Source organism: Aphelocoma coerulescens, chromosome 1 (genome assembly GCF_041296385.1).
Source record: "Aphelocoma coerulescens isolate FSJ_1873_10779 chromosome 1, UR_Acoe_1.0, whole genome shotgun sequence".
Lineage (NCBI taxonomy): Eukaryota > Metazoa > Chordata > Aves > Passeriformes > Corvidae > Aphelocoma > Aphelocoma coerulescens.
Genome location: NC_091013.1, coordinates 88,467,334 through 88,486,891, shown reverse-complemented (window position 1 = coordinate 88,486,891; position 19,558 = coordinate 88,467,334). Strand labels below are relative to the sequence as shown.

At 39.8% G+C, this 19,558-nt stretch overlaps 1 protein-coding gene across 2 annotated transcripts; it reads right to left on the bottom strand.

Moving 5' to 3' along the window:
* Window positions 1-1,921: 1,921 nt before the first annotated feature.
* EED (embryonic ectoderm development) lies at window positions 1,922-19,149 on the bottom strand. Of its 2 annotated transcripts, none has more exons than XM_069016233.1 (12): window positions 19,026-19,149; window positions 16,053-16,205; window positions 10,597-10,689; window positions 9,598-9,663; window positions 8,784-8,909; window positions 8,584-8,665; window positions 6,896-7,029; window positions 5,922-6,055; window positions 4,699-4,804; window positions 3,763-3,921; window positions 3,244-3,317; window positions 1,922-2,251 (listed from the first exon to the last, which is right to left on the bottom strand). In XM_069016233.1, exons 1-12 carry the CDS (start codon window positions 19,146-19,148, stop codon window positions 2,125-2,127), a joined length of 1,377 nt encoding a protein of 458 aa, XP_068872334.1. In that variant the 5' UTR covers window position 19,149; the 3' UTR covers window positions 1,922-2,124. The 2 variants fall into 2 exon arrangements, with proteins under 2 accessions (XP_068872334.1, XP_068872325.1); XM_069016224.1 differs by having other exon boundaries at window positions 6,938-7,029.
* Between the last annotated feature and the right edge of the window lie 409 nt (window positions 19,150-19,558).

Genomic DNA, 19,558 nt, shown 5'->3' with positions numbered 1-19,558 from the left:
TTTCCTTCCTCTCAAACAGAGCAGCTCATTTGTCAGAATGTACCACTTATGTATCAAAACAACCATGGCTGAGAAATCCCTACTGCTTTTGTATCCCGCTTCACTCTCAACTCCAACCATGGGAAAACACAGAAGACCCAGACCAATGACATGCTACTGTAAAGCATTTGCAAAGGCTAAATGGCACCAGCCTCCAACCCAAGTGTTCTTAGTACAGCTAATTCAATCAAAGTTCTTTCCTTGAGGCTGCAGGAAGCCTGAGCACTCCCACTGCCTTTCTGGAGTGCTCTCCCAACCCCACCCCAGCCCCAAAATTTTTCAGACTCTGCCAACCCCACATATTTTCCACACAATGAACTATGAGGTCTACGGGCCACTGCTGTTGCATAAACACTGGCTCATACTATGCCAGCAGTTCTGTAGATGCAGGAGGTTAAATACTTTCCCCAAGTGCCAATCTTACCTGTCTCCCTCTTCAGCTGATCTGTGTTCAACTCTGCAGGAAATTTCAGTTTCCTCCCTCCAGCACTCAGGCTTCTACATGGCTCTGCCCAACCCCGTGGTTTTACACTTGGATTCTTCATCATGGCCCCCTGACCAGACACTCATGGGCACAAGAAAGACCATACTGGCCCTTTGGCTTGTGCAAGAAAAACAAGGTCCCAACTCCAGCTCAATTACACACTAGTTTTGGACAGACCTGCGGTACTACTGCACCTCCCCAGTAGTAAGGACAAGGATTTAAAAGAGAGAGGAAAAAAAAGGAAAACAATCATATATTACAGACTAAAATTTGTAAACTACTTGTCAGTTCTGGCCTTCGTTTTTTTCAGGTTCCCAAGGACACAAATCAAAACTGGTTTAGTCATATTACTTCCAACTGAACAGGTAGTTTATCTAACCAGAGCATTTACAAGCTTCCCCCACTGCAATAAACAGAAGAAAGCAATAACCTGAAAGATAAAAAGTCAGATATGCACTTAAGAAGTCAGAGCAGACAGGACTACTTAATCTACTGATCAGAAAGGCACCATTATATTGACAATGACAGTGTACTTGTATTTACATCATAACTAAATACATTCTTCTCAAGTAACATGTTATGTTGAAGGATAAGGGCACTGTAGGGGAAAAAAAGTATGTAAATGGTTCAATCTCAATAAATGTTATGTACCTTCTTCCTCACTCAAGTACACACAGCTACTGAGCAATGTCCTGGACCACTTTTGTAACACAGACATGAGCATTTCTGCTACCTGCTGACAAGACACACACAAAGGTTTTGAACACAGACTATCACTACTAATAATTTCTGCCATCTTATCCATTTTTCCCCTTTCATTTTTATTAACTGTACACATTTCAAACCTATATGAAATAGCATTGATTTTAGAATCCATTATTCCTAAGGCAAGTAAAAGCATTGAGGAGGCTATTTGGAAATACTGACAATAGAGGAAATTAAAATATATTTCTAATAACTAACTTTTAGATAAACACAGCAACTTGACAGTCAGAATTCAAACAACTGAACAGTGTGATCCACAAAACAAAGCCAGTAATGTTTTTTCCCCCATAGTCATTAACAGATATGTTGAAAAGCAAATTCCAATTTGAGATTACTAAAAATGAAATCAATTTCAATCTGCAACTAATTTAAGGAATGAGTTCAAAATATTTTTAGAAATTGTTTAACGATTATGTATATTATATTCTTAAGAATAGCATTTCCTTTGTGTTGCCCCTGAATAATAGCTTCATCAGGTTTTCAGTTACAGAAGGCACAAAATACAACTGCAAGCATAAATACACCAAATTTCTAGCAAGATGTTGTACATTCACGTGATAGCTCTACTCAAAGAAATTTCCTAGGCCGTAAGTAAAAACTCCTTGTTGGAAATAATTAATATGGACAATTCAGAAAACTTTACAAAAATATTTCTTTTTATTAAAAGCAGCAATTTCAAGCAGAACAATACACAGAATGTAAACATCACTAAGTCCAGCTCCAGCCTGCCGAACCTCGAGAAAGTCTACACTAAATGCATCTACTGTACTAGCAAGTTAACAGACTATATTATAATTTGAAAATATATTTTCTACTATGAATCAAGAAAAAGTACTTTATCGTAATCTGTCCCAGCGCCAGATACTGGCATCATCACACACTGCTATAAGGATACTGCTATCCCTGCTAAAACTGGTCTGTCGGATGGCAGCAACACATTTAGGATGAGTAAGAGTCGTACACCTAGAAAGAAAAGAAAATTATTCAGCTGCAATGTTAAATCTTCCTACTACATAATGGAGCACTGTTTCAGCAATCCCTTATTGATGTGACCAAGGAGGAATTGAAAACAACAGGATTATGGCCTTCATGGTATATTTTGTATTCAAAATGTGGACTTGGGAAGGCAGAGTTTCCTGTTCACCCACAGTTGTTTCTCATACACCCAATTTTTAGTGAAGCAAAGATTGAAAGCTTATTGAATCACATTATTTAGGACTTCATAATCAGTGTATTTCCCAAGGTTAGGAATAAAATACCAAAACCGGATGATTAAAGACTGCAGCACTTTCAGAAACTTCATACATTAATGTATTCATACACATGTATTTACATGGATTATATAAATAAACATATGCATAACGTATAGGGTATATAAAAATATAAGCATAAAATATTTATATATACAGTGTATATCCATTTTATATACAATGCTTTTTGGGAGTGGGTTTGTTTGGGGCCTTTTTTTGGGTTTAGAGGTTTATTGCATTTGTATGTTTACATACGTATATATCTACATATATCTAAGAGATATGCTGTGAGAACTGCAAAGCCATACTGTGCTCATAGCTTTCCTTTACACTCTCATTTTTTACTCGGGTCCTGTCACCTATCTCACCTTTGTCATGTGATACACCCACCTAGCACATCTTCTAATGGCTTTGCAAAATTTCCACCCAATTAGTTTGTAAGCTCTGTGAGAAATAAATTGTCTTTTACTATATCTACACATGGTAGCCAGCAGTCCAACTGGGGACTCTTGGCATTACTGTAATATAAATTATAAATCAGTGAGATATAATAAAATTGACCTTCAGGGGCTCACAATATTTATTTCCCTAGTAGTTATAATGGAAATTAGGTAGTACTGTTAAAGAATTTCTCTAGTTATCAGGAAAGGAAAAAGAAAAGTACCCCAATGCCCTGTCTTAGCAAAAACAAAATAAAGTACTCACTTGGCTTTATGCGGATCCTCTATTTCTAAATCCCAAACATAAAGTTTGCCAACCTGATTGCCCAGAGCAAGCATCTTAAAAAGAAAGCAGAGGATAGAGAAGTTTTAGAATACTCCATCAAAGAATAAAGTCAGAATTTTATAAAGGTTCTAGAGCTGATAAATTGTGTGTAAACATTTAAACATGAATGACTTAATGAGTTTGTTGAAGGAGTCAGAAAGGTTGTAGAATTGGCCTCCTTTCTTCCATTTTATCAATTTCTGCAGAGAGGGGAGGAAGACATCAGTAAACATATTTTTGGTGGAAAACAAATATTTATTTGGTGGAATTTTTTTCTACCAGGCAGAACCCACACTAAAAATCTGGAGCTCCTGCAGGTTCATATAGAGCCCCTTAGAGCAAACCATTCTGTTTCTCAAACATCACATGAACCAAGATTTTTCCTATGTCCATAAATATGGAATCAATTAAAAGCTGCACACCACCTTCAAATACAGCAAAGTCAAATCTGACACATACCTTTTGCCAGAAATCCATTGAAAATCTCATGTACCATATGTCACACTGGCTATAATCAAATCTCCCAAGAATGGTCACGTTTGACTCGCTGGGCTTGATTTTATCTATATCATCTTCCATCTTGCCAGGCTTCCAGCAAACAATGGCATTTTCACAAGACTGGAATGAAACAATGGCAAAAAAACATCACCTGTAATTTATACTGCAGAATCAGTCTAAATATAAGCAAACATTTAATCTCACAGCTTCCCCAATGACATGACAAAAAGTAGAACTGAAAATCTCACCTCTGTCCTTAGATCACAGCCATATCACCAACAATAATCACCGTCCATCGCTGGCAACCTGATGCCCTCACAGTTTTGCCAGGTAATGGGACTGCAGGAGCCCTCCCTCACCCGCCTCAGATGAAGTCAACCAGATGTGCTCAAGCACAATTTCATAAGCAGCTTAAACTCATCTTGGTTTGAGGATTGTTTACCCAATCCCTTTGACTAAGAGGACTGTGCACTCACCCATTGCTGGCATCAAGGCAGTTGGACTGCCTGGTTATTATCTGCAAGCCAATGTTACTAGTGGACACAACACATTAATCAAAATTACTCCACTATGGTAACTCTCATCTCATTCTTTAGAGACAGGATCCCTCATCAGTACCTATAGATTCCCTTTCTGTATGTTCTGTGCAGATTTTGGTTAGCCAGAAACCCTGTACTTTTAGCAGAAGTACAGCTGTAGTAAGAATTTTACTTTCTAAGTATAAGCTGCCTACCCACACATCCTGACAGTTGACAAAACTCACAATGCACTCCACAAAATCATTTGACACAAGACAGTAATTTAACCTATGACCCAAATGCTAATAAAACCTTTATTGTTTAGGATCCTCAGGACCTGCAAATAAATGTAATGTAGTTGAAAAAGCTGCAGCATTACCTTGGAAAGAATTAGATCTCCCAGCCACCGTACACAGTCAACATAATTTCTATGTATGTCTCTTGTAGAAAAGTCAGGAAAGTGAATTTTCTGGGAAACAAAAGGCCTATGGAGAAAATTGCCAAATGAGATTCAGAGAAACAAACACAGAAGCACAAGTCTCATTTTTAATACCAGTTTTAACATATTTCCATCTTAAAAGAACAAGCCCAACCTTTTTAAGTTTTATAACAAAGTAGATTTTGTATGCAGGGTTTTTTTTCTTTTTAATAGTAATACGAACAGTCCCTGTTTTCATCCTCATTCCTAATGAAATAACTAAGTTTCCCACGTACAACACTGTGCAGAGAAAGTGCTGAGCAAAACCACTCCTTCAGATGCTGAATACAACTCCTGTCACCAAATACTTCAAGAACTAATTAAAGCTCAGTCTTCCTGATGCTGCTTCTGCAACATCTAAATTGTTAAATAGAAATGCACACTTTAAAAAAAAAAAATCATCATTTTAAAAAAAGCACGCTAAAAAAGCATCATTTAATATTTGGTAACATTACCAAAAAAAGCGAGAGTATTTTCACAGCTAGTCTCATTGCTGAACATGTTCACTGTGTTTTAGACTCTTCAATTCTCTCAATGGTTTAACTGGAAGTTAAGATCAAAAAGTTGAAGAACTTCATAAAGGAGGATTTATCTATCATGTATCTAGTTGCTATGTTTACTTGATGATTTACTCATATCTGAGGTCAAATCAGAGAATGATGAAAATTAAAGTTACTACTATGTAATCAGTTTTGTCCCCACCCCAAAGTCAAATAATACAGAATAATTAACTACTCAATATCAGATTATTTGACACATTTAATTACACAGATTTGACTCCCTTCTACAAATTTTGAGATGAGATGAAGAAAAGATATTGACATCTTGAAATGCATGAAACACAAGCTTTAAGATGATAATTCTAGACATTTTCTAGTCAAGCAAATAAGAAATAATTAAGATACTTAAAAATAAAAATCTCAGGACTTTGAATCAGAATTCAACAAAATTCCAGTGAAGCAAACATCAATAAGACCCATAATCTAGTGAGATTCAGTACCCAACACAACATCCAGGTCACTCACTATCCCCAAGAACTCCCAATTTGGAAAGGAATTAACCTGGACGGTTGATAGGAGTATTCATGTGTTGCAAAGACAGACAAGGAGATGAAGACTACGTACCTGTTGGTTTTATTTGGGTTGTACTCATAAGACTCTTTGATAGCATTAATCATTCTCTTGGAATTAATTCTCCAGAGTTTTAGAGAGTGATCCATCCCACAGGACATGATTTTTTCACCAAGAAGATCGTAATCCTATGTATATAAAATAATTTTGAGCACTCCCATCCTAAAATGCATTGTATCAACTCAGATGTTATTCCATCGTTTCCATCAAAACAGCATTTTATGTGTAGAGAATGCAATAAAACTGCATATTTCAAATAGAAAAACACTAAGAATGCAATCCAGCTCACTGCAAAGCAGCACAGCTATCTTAACAATTATATTTAGTCTCTCTCAAGAAAGAGAGACATATTCAACAGCACTGACAGACAGTGAATCTACAGCTGGTTCTCCTCCTTCAGTAAGTTCCCTAGGAGCAACTTTGGCAGAATTCCAGGGCTATGACATGGGTGAATAATACAGTGTCAGGTTTCCTACAGATGTACCCTTCACCTTTCACAACAGATCACACAACAGGAATGGAAAGAGTTCTTAAGAACAGCATATTAAAACTTAACTATTCTAGCTGATATTTGCTGGGTACCAGTGTCTGTTCACAGCCACTGAAAAACAATTTAACTAAACTCAAATAACTTCTTTCCTTCACTACCATGTCTCTCAAGGTTTATTTGCTTATGCTGCTTTGACTTGATAAGACCTCAAGAACTTCAGAAGTGGGACCATCATGAAATGTTTTTACTCTTTCTAGCCCCACTGAGCCCTATTTTGCTCACTTCTAGGCTGCACCCTGAGAAAACCAGCTATTGAAACACACAGATCCTGTCTGTAAGAGGTGGCCACATCAATCAAACCACCTGACATTTAAGTTGTCTATCCCCTTAAAACAGTATTTATGCACTTCCAGTTGGTTATTTTTAAGTAGCTGTAACATCAAAACAGTGCACAAGAGGATATAAAGTTGCTTACTACCCTTTGTGTATCTAAATGACTGCCCCACAGTCTTCCACTTACTGCACTTAACACCTCATCCCTGTGCCCTTCTACTCCTCCAAATATTGCAACCAGCGTGTCTGTCTGGATGTTCCACAGTCTCAATGCATGATCTATAAAGAACAAATAAAATTACATGCTGCTTTTTATATGGACATTTGAATAATATATTTCAGCTTAACCACTTTCAGTAACAGGTGTTTATGTAAACATCAAAAAAGCACTTAATTCTTCTTCTCGTTAGAAACAACAGAACTGCATTAAATACAATTGCTGTTATAACTAACTGTTAAAAGTAATTCTGTAATTGAAAAAGTGTGCCCACCCTCTCCCCTAGGGACAGTTTCTAGCAAAAACACGCTTGGATCTTTAGATGATCCAAAAAGCAAAGAAAAGTCTGATCTCAGACAAATATGATTTTCATCAGTCTTAAAACCATTTTTATGTATCAAAAATGCTAGAATTCCTTTCTGCCGTTCTAACATCAACATTCAGAAAAGTTGTGATTTTCCATCTTTTAACCTTGAGATTATTCTTTATGAACCACAGATAGTAGGGAAAGGAAAAACCGTTTCTATAAACAATATGTATTCCAAAGTCAATGACTCTAATCCACATGTTTAAAGGAAGTTATAATAATTTCTAATGAAGAACCTCTAGTGTGTCTCCCATTTGGAAATGGGAACCTCTAGTGTATTTCCCTTTTGGATTCCACAAGTACACTGCACTTAATTACAGCAACACACAAAATCCCAGAAGGGACACAGGTGGCCATGCAGTCCCAAGTATTTTCCTCTTTTTTATTAATCTCTCAGCCAAGTAGTTCTAACATCTCAGCTATTCTCCTGCCTCATGTCTTCTCAGTGATAGTACCTGGTCCAGAGATTGTACATTAAAACTTGTAGTACTGTGGCTAATGTCAAAACAATATTACAAAGAGAACTTAAAAAATAAAAAGAAACTGGATGTTTACAGGCCCACAGCACCAACTTGACAGTTGCAAGCATTCCAACTCCTGTTCTCATGTAGCTTCATCAGTAAGTCCAAATATACTAAAGTCAAAAGTCTCTTCCAGTGAGTATTTCCAACTCAAGCATTCCTGAAGGCTAACTCCTTGGGGCAGATCATGCCCTTACTTAACAAACAGTCAAGATTAGGAAGTTGTGACTGTTAAAACTTTCTGCACAAGCCTGTTAAGACACCATACCAAAAACTCCCTTCACTAATATGCTTTTTACACAAAGTCCAGTTAAAGTTTCCAAGCAACAGACAATCAAAGTTTTTCCCAAAGAACATGATGGTGAATGCTGCCTGCAACATTAAGACGCCCCCACTAGATGGCAACGTGATTCAACAACTGAAAAATATTTAATTCAACTGTCTGAAAGCAAAGAGCAAACCCAAGGCTCCTGATTGTTCTCTCTCCTAATAAGTAGCATTATTCACAGTCTCTTTGCACCACAGGTGGAGTTACGGCTGTAGGCCATGGGTTTAATAAGTATAAAATATATAGCCATGAAAAAGCATGATTTGCTCTCAACTTTCAAGGTGAACTTTTTCAGTGCCATTCATAAAAACAATTCATTAAGGTTTTCGGCCATATTCAAGACCAAACTCCAATCCAAAGTATCCTCATTTATACAAAAACAAAAGAGGTTTTTCCTCACCTTTGCTTACAGATAAAAGAAGATTTGGATCTCTTGGATGGAATTTCAGTTCATTGATTGCATTTCCATGGCCCACGTAGTGCTGGGATAGAATTCAGAGACCAAGTTACCATCTCCCCTCATGTTTACTTGTACTTAGAAGAAAAACGTGTCATGCCTTACTGAAACACAAGCTGCATCTCAAAGTTCTGAACACTCACCTTTATGCACTGCATTGTAATAGGATTAATTATCCTAATAATACCCCTGGATCCTGCCACAGCCAGAAGAGGATGGCTTGTATTGCTATCATATGTCCACGCACAGGTATAGAAATTTTCATCTGCCTGCAATGCCTTAAGTTAAGGATCACAGAACAAACAGGAGATTTTTCTTTTTTAAATTTTATTCTAAGTGAACTTGTTGCTATTTTATCCAAGTGCCCAGGAGTCTCTGCTGGACCCCATAAGAAAAAGACACATATTCAGTTATACACCTGCAAATACCAGCAACATCACCTTTTCTGTAGATGTTAATTACCTCAGTTCTGTTCCATAACATACAAGGACACCTTCTCTTTCATGGCATCCCATTTGATCGGGAATAATGAATCACGACTGAGTTCACAAGTTAATGACTTGTGTATTGCCAAGGATCAACACAAGTTATTAATGCTTCAGAGCATGAAACGCAGTTCTTAGGCTTTAAACACAGTTCCAATTCACAGGGAAACTGAGACCACTGTAAAGCAGGGAAACATACAAATAGTAGTGTTGGGAAGATTACACTGATGGAGAACTAGTTTTCAAATACTTTAATACAGTCTGGTCAATGAGTCTGCATTTTTAACATTTTTTTAACAGGAGGGATTCTAGGATGTGGGAAAGAGGCAAGACTTGGACCTAACATAAAGAATGCACCACATGAGCAAAGTATTAAATCACAGACAAAACATTTGTATGCTTTTTCCTACAAAGCCTCTTGATTTTTCATAAAGAGGAAGAAAACACGTGGGTATTTAACTTAAAAGGATACATCAGCATCCACGTAAGACTGCAACAGACGGATTTCTCCTTGGGAATGGCATTCATATAAAGTAACCTGGAGGCAAAAAAACAAAAATAAGTAAGTGGGAGAGACTGCTGCTTAGTTGTGACATATCAAAAGAAATCACATGCACCCATCTATTGACTGCCTGATGGGGAGAGGTAGAGCACATCTACAGCTTAGATTTCATCATCTATTTGTCTCCAACAGGTGAAAATGGTTTGATAAAAGAATGCCCACAGCACTTTCGGTAAAGCACCATTCCAGGACTTGTCAGCTGTCCTTCCCAGATACTAAAGTCTATTATTTGAATTGTCTTAATAAGATAAACCCTTGTTGGAATTAATTACTGTAGTCATCTCTAACATGACTTGGTCTTTTAATGACTCATTGAAACCTTGCTTCAACTTAGTTTAATACTTTTGGTGACTTGCCAGACAGAACAAACCTAGAAATGAAATACTTCTCATTTATTCACGACAGTTGCCACACACTTCAGAACACACTTCAGGAGTTATTTTCAAGACTGAAATGACATTGATCCTTATTCAGAGGAAGTCTATAAATTGACTCCACACAGGCCATCAATTTAGCTACTAAGCTGGCTGGTATCACTGCAGACAGTTCTCACCCCGTATGTATGAGTATGTATGAGTACATGACCGTTAGAAAATAATAACATTTATGAAGAGCAATTTTATTGAGAAGGTACATTTATGCACCTCTCTTCCTTATCCCATATGCATATTACTGAAGGACTTTTTTCTTTACTACATAGGTTAATTATCAAATAGCTAATATATGACTTCGTAGAACAATCCAAAGGACACAACTCTCCCACATAACAGATGCTACACATCTTAGAAATACATCTGTTTATATTAAGTATTGTGTGCCCATACCAAACACAGGTAAAGGGATTGCTTGAAAACAGGAATGCATGCAGAACCACACAGAAGGGCGTATGGTGAAAAGCAGATTACTCACTCTGTTGCTGCCTACAGTGGCAAAAACAAGAGGATCACCTTCTTTACTGTGCCAGTTAAACTGGACTCCAAACAGAGGCTGGCCATGGTCCTCCTATAGGGGTAAAGTAAGATTAGAGATAAAAAACCCAACAAAACCCACAGGCATATTATTGCTGTGAAATTCAACAGTTTAATTAACAAGTTTCCCTCCTCAAACTAATGGGTTCACAGCCAGTATAATTTTAGACAGTGAACAGTTAACAATCATAGTTTTGTAACATCACATTTTAACTTAGCTGTCTTAAATGGAGGTTAAAGGAGTATTCTGACAAACACACCCCTCCCCTTTCTTTTTCCACCAAGCTTTTAAAAAGTAAAGGGGAAGAATTGTTCTCTCAGTTACAGCCAGAATCTGGCAGAACTCCCAAGTTATAGCTGCAGCTCTACTATTTTGTTTTGCAATTTTCAACAAGGTAACTTCTGCATCTAAGGTCACACCTATATGCATTTTCTATCTTAATTACTTACACACAAGGATTTGCAACTTCACAGGGAAGAATTACCAGGAGAGAGAAGAATTATATTGGTAAAAGGATGGAGAAGGGCCACATTTAACTATTACATTACAGTTAGGTCTTGTAACTTTGTCAAAGACACAAGCAACTCTCCCCGGCATGTCACAATACTGCTACAAAGTTCATGTCTACAAAGTGTTTTCAGATTGCCTTTACAAACAGTTACCAGAGAAATGCCAAGTATTATTTTTACACAACTTACATCAGTTTGAGAGAAAAAAAAAAAAAAGCAGATATGTTTATGAATTGTGATGAATATGGTGCTGCTTGCTAATAATTGATAACAGTATTTTGGCCTGTCCTGACAGGATGTTTTCAGCAAGAATAATGCTCACTGAAGTGCCTCCCCACAGGGGACTGTCTGGGACAGTGCAGGCAGGAAGGAAGTGTCTCATGATGGCTGTTAAGCAGCCTTCAAATGGCAGCGCTTCAGAGACAACCCAAGAAGTACCAGCCCTGGCAGCTCCGGCCTATCCAAAACCAAAGAATAAATTTGAGATGGGGGTGCAAGTAGGGAGTCTAACACTACTCAGAAAAAGAAAAGTAAAGGAAGTCTGGAAAAATTTTAAATAGCATTATTTACTGAGAAAGGCAGTATCTGTTATTAACAAAAGTATCTAGAAGAGCTAGAAATAGAAAGCAGAAAATCTTTCAGAGATGAAGGCCCTCCTGCAATTCTTAAGAGAGGTAACAACTTTCAAAGCTCAGCACAGATTAAAAAGAATTGTTCAAAGTTTAACTCAAAGTATTACCCATCATAACACAAAAGAACAAACTAATGGCTTTATGGGATGAGGGGCACGGGATATTAGGAAAGGGTAAAGTAGCAAGGTTATTAGTAATCCCAGGACAGAAGGAAAAAGCAGGTATTCAGTATCTGTAAAGCAGTACAGTTGAACTAGAAATGAAGAATGAGGAAAACTGTAAGCCATAAAATTGCATACACAAGGCCATGATTTTTTGTGTGCAATACATTTATTAATTTTACTTTGTAGCAACAAATTTATTAATTTTACTTGGTAGCCTTGATTTTTGAGCGTATTTAAGTCTTGTTTGAAGAGAATGGCTGAGAGATCAAATTCAGAATGCTTAATAAAGTTTTTCCACTGATAATTACTTGGTTTCAAATTTCTGCTTGAAGGAGTTCATGCTGGTGAACAGTGAGGACTTCTAATGTATCACATGAAGTAACACAGGTAAAATGCATGGATTCCTACTGCTTTATTACAGAAGCATATTAGCAGGTTTTACATTTGTTTTTCTGGAATAACCTTGTTTTCTGTCATATGCCCTGTTTCTGATAAATTTAACAAAATACAAAAAGTGAAAAGCAGTATGTTTTTTGCCCTCAAGACAGGATATTTTTCCAGCATAATTTGCAGTAAGTTTCTGATTTTCTAGGTAGGACCCAGACCAAGTTAACAAGTAGAGATATATAACAGAGTGCTATACTCTTTCTATACTTCTATATTTGAGTACATACCTAAAGTATTTTGCAAGCTTTTTCAATGAAAACCTATTTCCCTGGAAAAAATTACTCTGCAAGACAAATGTCTTTAGTCTACTTACTTCACCCACACTACATTTCTCACACCAGGTGCTACAATCTCCAAGAGCCTGACCATACATATTACAGTTTTGCTGGTGTTTGATGGATGAAGCAGCCAGGCAGAGGCTCTTGCAGGAAGATACCAGTGTATCTGCAGAAGGTCTACTCCTATTTAAATTCCCAACATCCTCACTGATCAGGAACAGCACATAGCTATTCTGAAAATACCTGTCTCATTCTAATTTTTGTCCCAAGTGCTAAACAATGAAGGAGGTTTTCCAAACCATCATACTTCTAAGTGCCGTGCACAATGGTTATGCTCAGACACCAAGTATGTGACACAAATCTGACACTGGTTTGTACAGACAGAAGTGACCCAGATACCCGTCCAAAAGTAAAATTGTGAAATGCCATCTTGTCCCTGGTATGAATAAAGGGCACAAAACCCAAAGTACTCAGGTTCTTCATGCACTAGAGAGAGAAGGCAGAGGAGAAAACAGACCTATTGCTACAAAAGCAAATAAATAAAACAATCAATGGTGAGTTCCAGCCTTATTCACTCAATGCCAACCCAGGTTCAATCAAAAAGTAATACTAGACCTGTTTTTTAGACACAAATACTATGCCAACACAAAAAATAATCACCTGCATGAATGCCTTTTAATACATGTCACTCACACTGCCAGTGGGGAACCAACTGCCCACACATGCATTTCCAGTACCCAGAAGTGGAAGTAAGACATTATGGGCAGTGGGTTTAGTTACATTTAGTCTCCATTACACATCAAGAAGCTAGAATCCTGTGTGGCGTTGGATACTGGTTCCCAGGTCAGGGGACAGCAGGTAGAAGCTGAGACGACACCGGGCGCTTACAACTTTCAACACACACCGTAAGGAGAAGCAAAGGGTAGAGAAAATAATTGCATTGCTTTAAAGGGAGCACAACAAAGCAAAATATACATGGTTTTCTGACAATAGATCTCTCAGCAAAACATATATGGATATATGAGGATGTGCAACTGTGCTAGCTGTGTTAGCTGTATACGCTCATTTATAAACCCTATTTCCATTCATCCCACAGAAAGCAAAGATTTTTCAGTACATCTTACAGTGACTTAGTACTCCAAAAAGAAAAAAGGCAGCTTTTTATTTCCTGTTGTTTTCCAAGTTGTATTTTTTCTCTCCTGATGCTTAAATTTCACCCAAAATAACTTCCTAAGTAGTGTTTGAAAAGCATATTTAGCAAGCACTGAGTTTTTCAGGCTGAGTCATAACCGTTTAACACTCAAAGCAGACAGTAATGGCCATATTTCTTTGTTTCCCCAAGGAAAGAAGTAAAAAGGAAAACAAGAGGGGAAAACAAAGAGTACAAAAGTGGAAAAACACATAACTTATACACCCCTAAAGAATATTCATTTCTATGATTTTTACATCATGTTGACCCTTGATTAACTTCAATATCAGCACCTTATAGCATAGTTCAAAAACATACAAACTAGGGGATATATGATGTGGTACTCAAAGAGTCACAAGCGTCTTTCTAAACCCATATACAACACTCAATCATTAGTTTTCTCCAGAGCATCTGCAAAATTAGTATGGAAGAACAGGAAAAGGCAAAGGAGAGGCTTCCTCAATCATGAAGTAGAAAACCAAATTTGGCTGCTACCTAGTCTTTGTCTTAACATGCACATCTCGTATTATTAGCATTAATTTCAGATCAAAAAGAAATGGGGGAAAAAAGCTAATAAAAATACCCCACGTAATTGAAATGCTACATTTACTCCCTCACAGCTTGATTCCACTTGCACAGGAATCTGTTCACAGGCCCTGATTCAAATCCATGGAAATCAGGGATTGCTTAGTTTCATAGTTTGGTCTTTTGGGTCACCCTACAGTGGGGTCTGGATTGACACTGAGGTGAGGGAATGTTTTGTCTTCCCAGAAGACACTCGGAAAGTACTAACTCTTTTTGTCTGCAGACAGAAAACAAGTATGAGTAACAAAGCTCAGAACTTGTTAAAAGTTTGGGTGCCCAAAGGGCCGTGTCTGTGTCTGAAGTATGACTTGAAGCTGCAAATAGCACCATCCGCGGGGGCGATTCACGCGAATCACAGGAACTGCTGCCTACCTTGGTGAAATGAAACAACTTCCCTTCCTCCTACACCCTCAAAGGACTGGAGATAATTTTTATATTTCAAGAACACAGTAAGATCAATTTGTTTCCCAGATACTTTTGTCAGTGTAACTTTATATCACAATTTCTCCAGTGGCAACGCTCATTTAGGTTTCCATGCTGCAAACCTTTTTTACGCCCTCGCACTCAGTAACCCAGTGTTTCAGGGAGGCAGCCTGAAGACAAAGTTCAGAAAGAGCCACATCAGCACAGCTCCACGGTTAAGCATGGGGGAATGACAAAACATTCTTAGAGCAATTCTGCAGAAAATATCCACTACTGAGCCGCACAGATCCTCGTGCCAAATAAATACAGACTGTAACGAAACTCCCATCTTGCTCCAGACACAATCATTTTTTTATTTAGAAATCTTCTAAAAATCAAATCCTAGGGCTTATTTACAGCTTTTGCTACATAAACATCCCACGCGAGGCTGAGGAATGAGAAAAGAAGAACATCCTGTCAGCCTAAAATAGTCATGAATGAGAAAACTCATTCAGTCCACCATAGTCCATCACTGGTGCAGAAGAAAACAGCACCATGCAAAAACAGCAGAACAGGGAGTAAAGACCATGAATCCACATCTCTTAAAACCATCAGGTGTTCTATGGGAAGATACATACTATCTAAATCAGGTGCTAACACATGATCCCAACACTCACAATAGATTAACCAAATTGCACCACAAAGTAGTTATGATACTGCCAGAGGACGGAAAATACCTGATCTGGTAAGAGTTAGGTAAAAGCTACTCTAATATTGTTGGGTTGATTTGCTTGGGTTTTTTTTCAAGTGAAGAAAAATCTGTGCAGGTTCTGTGCTTTGCATGGAGTTGTCATGGATTCTGTTTTAGTTCAATTTGTTTATCTAACTTCTTATATTTATCACTAGCATCTACAACATCTACAATGAAATACATAATTATAGCATAACTTTGCAAACTGTTCAAAAATGGGGTTAATTGCAGCACTACCTACTGTTTCCTATTTCTCTTTACCCCTTTTCTTCAAAACTTTGGCTATTCCAAGTAAGAAAGGTACTCGCTTCAAATTAGCAGGGAACATAATTGTTTAAAGATATTTAAAAGTATCTAGCTTGACGCTGTCTCACAGCCAACATTAACACTGCTGCCAGCAAGTGGTGCCCAGCATTCCCTGAAGCCCACACATACCTACCTTTAGGCTATTTACACATTTGAAGGAATATTTGCACTTCTTTGACTTCCATTTTCCTTTCCCCCAGCTTTTTCTTCCTGGTGCATTAGGAGTGTTTGTCGGTGTATCAGGGCGTTCGGTGTTAGTACCGCTTTCAATACTAACAGCATCATCCTGAAAACATTCAAAATTATATACAATGTCACAAAGACATCATTAACTGCTGTATAAATTCAACTCATCTTGCAGCACTTGGCCTTTTCACTTTTTCTTCTCATCCATAAGAAGAGATCTCTCAGGACTTGGTGTTATTTAGATTCATGTATTTAATGCCAACATAATAGTATTCCTCTCTAGAAACAGAACATGAATCACACAAGGATTAATCCAAGAGGGAGAGATACGAACTGTGATCCAGTGATGTTTCTTCAGAATACTGGTAGCTGCTCTTAACAAAATGTCTAAAGTAGCTGCTTCCCTTAGAGAACATCTCTGATCCAGATGAAGTGAGTACTTCTGAAGTACCGAAGAAGAGTTGTTTGTGTAAAAACATGAGGCTTGACCTTACCAAGAACCAAGCCATTCCAAGGCTTCTGTACACCCTCAGCAGCACCAGTCACAGCACAGTTCCACAGTGGGTCAGCATCGACATCAGAAGACAAAGTCTCACCTCTCTCTCCTGCTCTTTCCCACAGATACCTACTTGTTTCCACTAAAAGCTAAATTCTGATCAGCTAACTAATCCAACTGGCCCTCCAACCATTAGCATAAGAATGGGGAAAACTGAAAAAAAAGAGATACCCAAAACACCCCATTTCCAGCCATGCAGAGATTTTAAATCCGCTTTGGACAATCAGCAGAAACTACAACTTCATGTGTGGTCTTACTGCAGTGCACTGTTTCATAGGACATGTCCCTGCATCACCCATCAGAGAGCACTTCACCTTTACCTGCATTGTACCTGCCAACCCTGTGCTTCCATGTGAGTATGTTCAGCTTGCTAAAAATCAACTTTTCCCATTCTTTCTGGCAAGACAGTCTGTTCACTTTCCATCAGAGTAGTGAGGGGAAAACAACTCATCCCAGGCCAAGTAATTTCTAGAGCTGAACTAAGGCAGACAGAGGCAGACAACAGCCTGTCACTGGAGGAGATTCAAGAAGGAATTCACTAGGAACTCCACTAGGAATATGGAATGAGGTCAAGTATAAACATTAATACACCAATTCCCACCAACCATTTATTCTTTGTCCTACTTTCATGTCTGTGTTATCAGAAGCCTGTAGAGGTGTACTAGTCTTTGTATGCCCAACAACTCTGAAAAACAGGACATTCAGAGGAGAAAAAGGAGAGACACCACACAAACCCGTAAGTGTACTGCCCAAATCTGGAGTCATTTCCTTCACTTTGTACCCCTAAAAGGGCCAATCCTCCACTATTATGCATAACCAAGTTTAACAATTTTTACATTTTCCTGTTTTTTCTCCTTTACCCTAAAAAATGTCAGAGTTTGCCCAATTCTCACCTCCCAACAGCACTTGCCAGAATTTTAATACTTGACAAGACTGAAGTTTTCTCTGGACTAGCCACATATTGTCAGTGTGAGAACACCAGGCAGCTAGTGTGGTGCTACTACACCAAGTATCTACAACTACCACATAACCAATAAACCTGCACATGGGACACCTGTAGAGCAAAACACACCCCTTCTCCAAATCAACACTATTATGTCAATTTTAAACAGAATCCCCCATCTTGCAGAAGTAGTGGAGTCCAGTAACAAACTCTTGAAAAAGGAATCCCTTCACTGCTGAGGCAACCCACATCAGGGAATCATATAATCATAGAGTGGTTTGGGTTGGAATGGACTTTAAAGATCATCTAGTCAAACCCACTGCCATGCACAGGGACACCTTTCACTAGACCAGATTGCCTAGGAGCCACATTCAGCCTTAAAACACTCCAAGGATAGGGCATCCACAACTTTTCTGGGCAACCTCTTCCATGGTTACTGGTAGAACACAGCTGACAGCAAAGCTGTCTGTCTGTCAGCCAAATGTCTGTCACCAAATTACACTTCGATCCACAAACGCTGCTGAGCTATGAAAAAAAAACAACAGCAGTGGTGTGGAACATCTCAAACCTGCCTGTCACCTCACAACCACCACTTCCAAAAGTTGCGGAGGATATAGTCCACATCCCTCACTTGCTGGATAAGCGCAGAAAAAAACCTCCACACTCTATAAAACGCACACACGAATAACCCCCTCCACACCAGTAACTACATAAAGTGACTGCTAGATACCTTAGATTAAATTTACCTTTCAGGTATAAAGTTATTCTACATCAATCACATTACCTTTACTCCGAACACTAGAATTTCAACTAACTTAAGAGATTACAGACGCCATCCCTGCTGCCTTCTGCTGACGGTAGCTTACGAGCACCATCTCCTACTTCTCATTCGCCAAGAGGCTGCACACATAAACTTGTGCTGCATGTTACTCTACAACGTGACAGTGAAGACACACGATGCAAAACCGCAAGAAAGATGGAAAATTCTGCTGGATTGCAGGAGAAAAAAAAAAAAAAGAGAGAAGTCTGACGTTTTGAAGCAGAGTTTGAGACAGAGCCCGCTCACAGTCTGGGCCTCAAATCCACCTTCACCCACGTGGAGGCAAAGCGAGCGTCTCTCCCCTAGACCCTCCTCGGTCTCTCCTACCGGGGCCTCCCTGCAGCGGCCCCGAGAGGCGGCCACCGAGCCGAGACGGGTGGGCTGAGACCCCTTCTCCCTCTCCCCCCTCACCCCTTCTCCCGTCCGGAATACGGCGATGTTCCCCCACGGCGGGGCCCGCCTGGGACGCGGGACGGCGGCCCCCCCTCCCCTCAGCGCTCCCGCCCGCCCCCGGCGCGAGGCCCCGTGCCCGCCGCGCGCGCGCTCCCGCCACACCACCTCCCCCCACCACTCCTGCCGCCTCCCCCTCGCCCGGCCTCACGTTCTCGTCTCCGGACAGATCCCCGGGATTACTGTTCTCGTCGCTGCTCAGCTTCTGCTTCTTCGCCGGCATCTCTCCCGCCGGTGCCGCCGCCGCCGCCGGGGCTTCTCCCCGCTCAGACATCTTCCCCGCCCCCCACCCACCGCCACGCAGCCGCAAAGCGCGGACGAGGAGGTTGGAACGGCTGTGCCGTAAAGCGGCCCCGCTGCCCCGGCCGGAGCCGCTGCGCCGGCGGAGGAGCGCCTTTCCCGCCGCTGGAAAAGCGCCTTTCCCGCCGCTGGAAAAGCGCCCTTCCCGCCGCTGGAAAAGCGCCCTTCCCGCCGCCTCAGGGGCTGAGCGGGCGGCGGGAGCCCCTCTCGCCTTGGGGGCTCTGCCGAGAATTAGCCCGCGTGTTCACAGCTCGGCAGCGTGGTGGCACTTGCCTAGCGCTGCCCGTAGCCCGGGCGCGCGTGTGATGGAGAAACAAACAGCCCCGTTCGCCACGGGTGTTACTGACCCCTCTGTCCATCTTTTCTTGTGCCCAAAGGGTCTGT

Coding starts and splice junctions, on each gene's coding strand:
- EED (XM_069016233.1), bottom strand. CDS start 19,148: ATGTCTGAGCGGGGAGAAGCCCCGGCGGCGGCGGCGGCACCGGCGGGA. Junction 3,922..4,698: donor GAGATCTAATTCTTTCCAAG/GTAATGCTGCAG, acceptor GTTTCATTCCAG/TCTTGTGAAAATGCCATTGT. Junction 2,252..3,243: donor GAGGATCCGCATAAAGCCAA/GTGAGTACTTTA, acceptor TTTTCTTTCTAG/GTGTACGACTCTTACTCATC.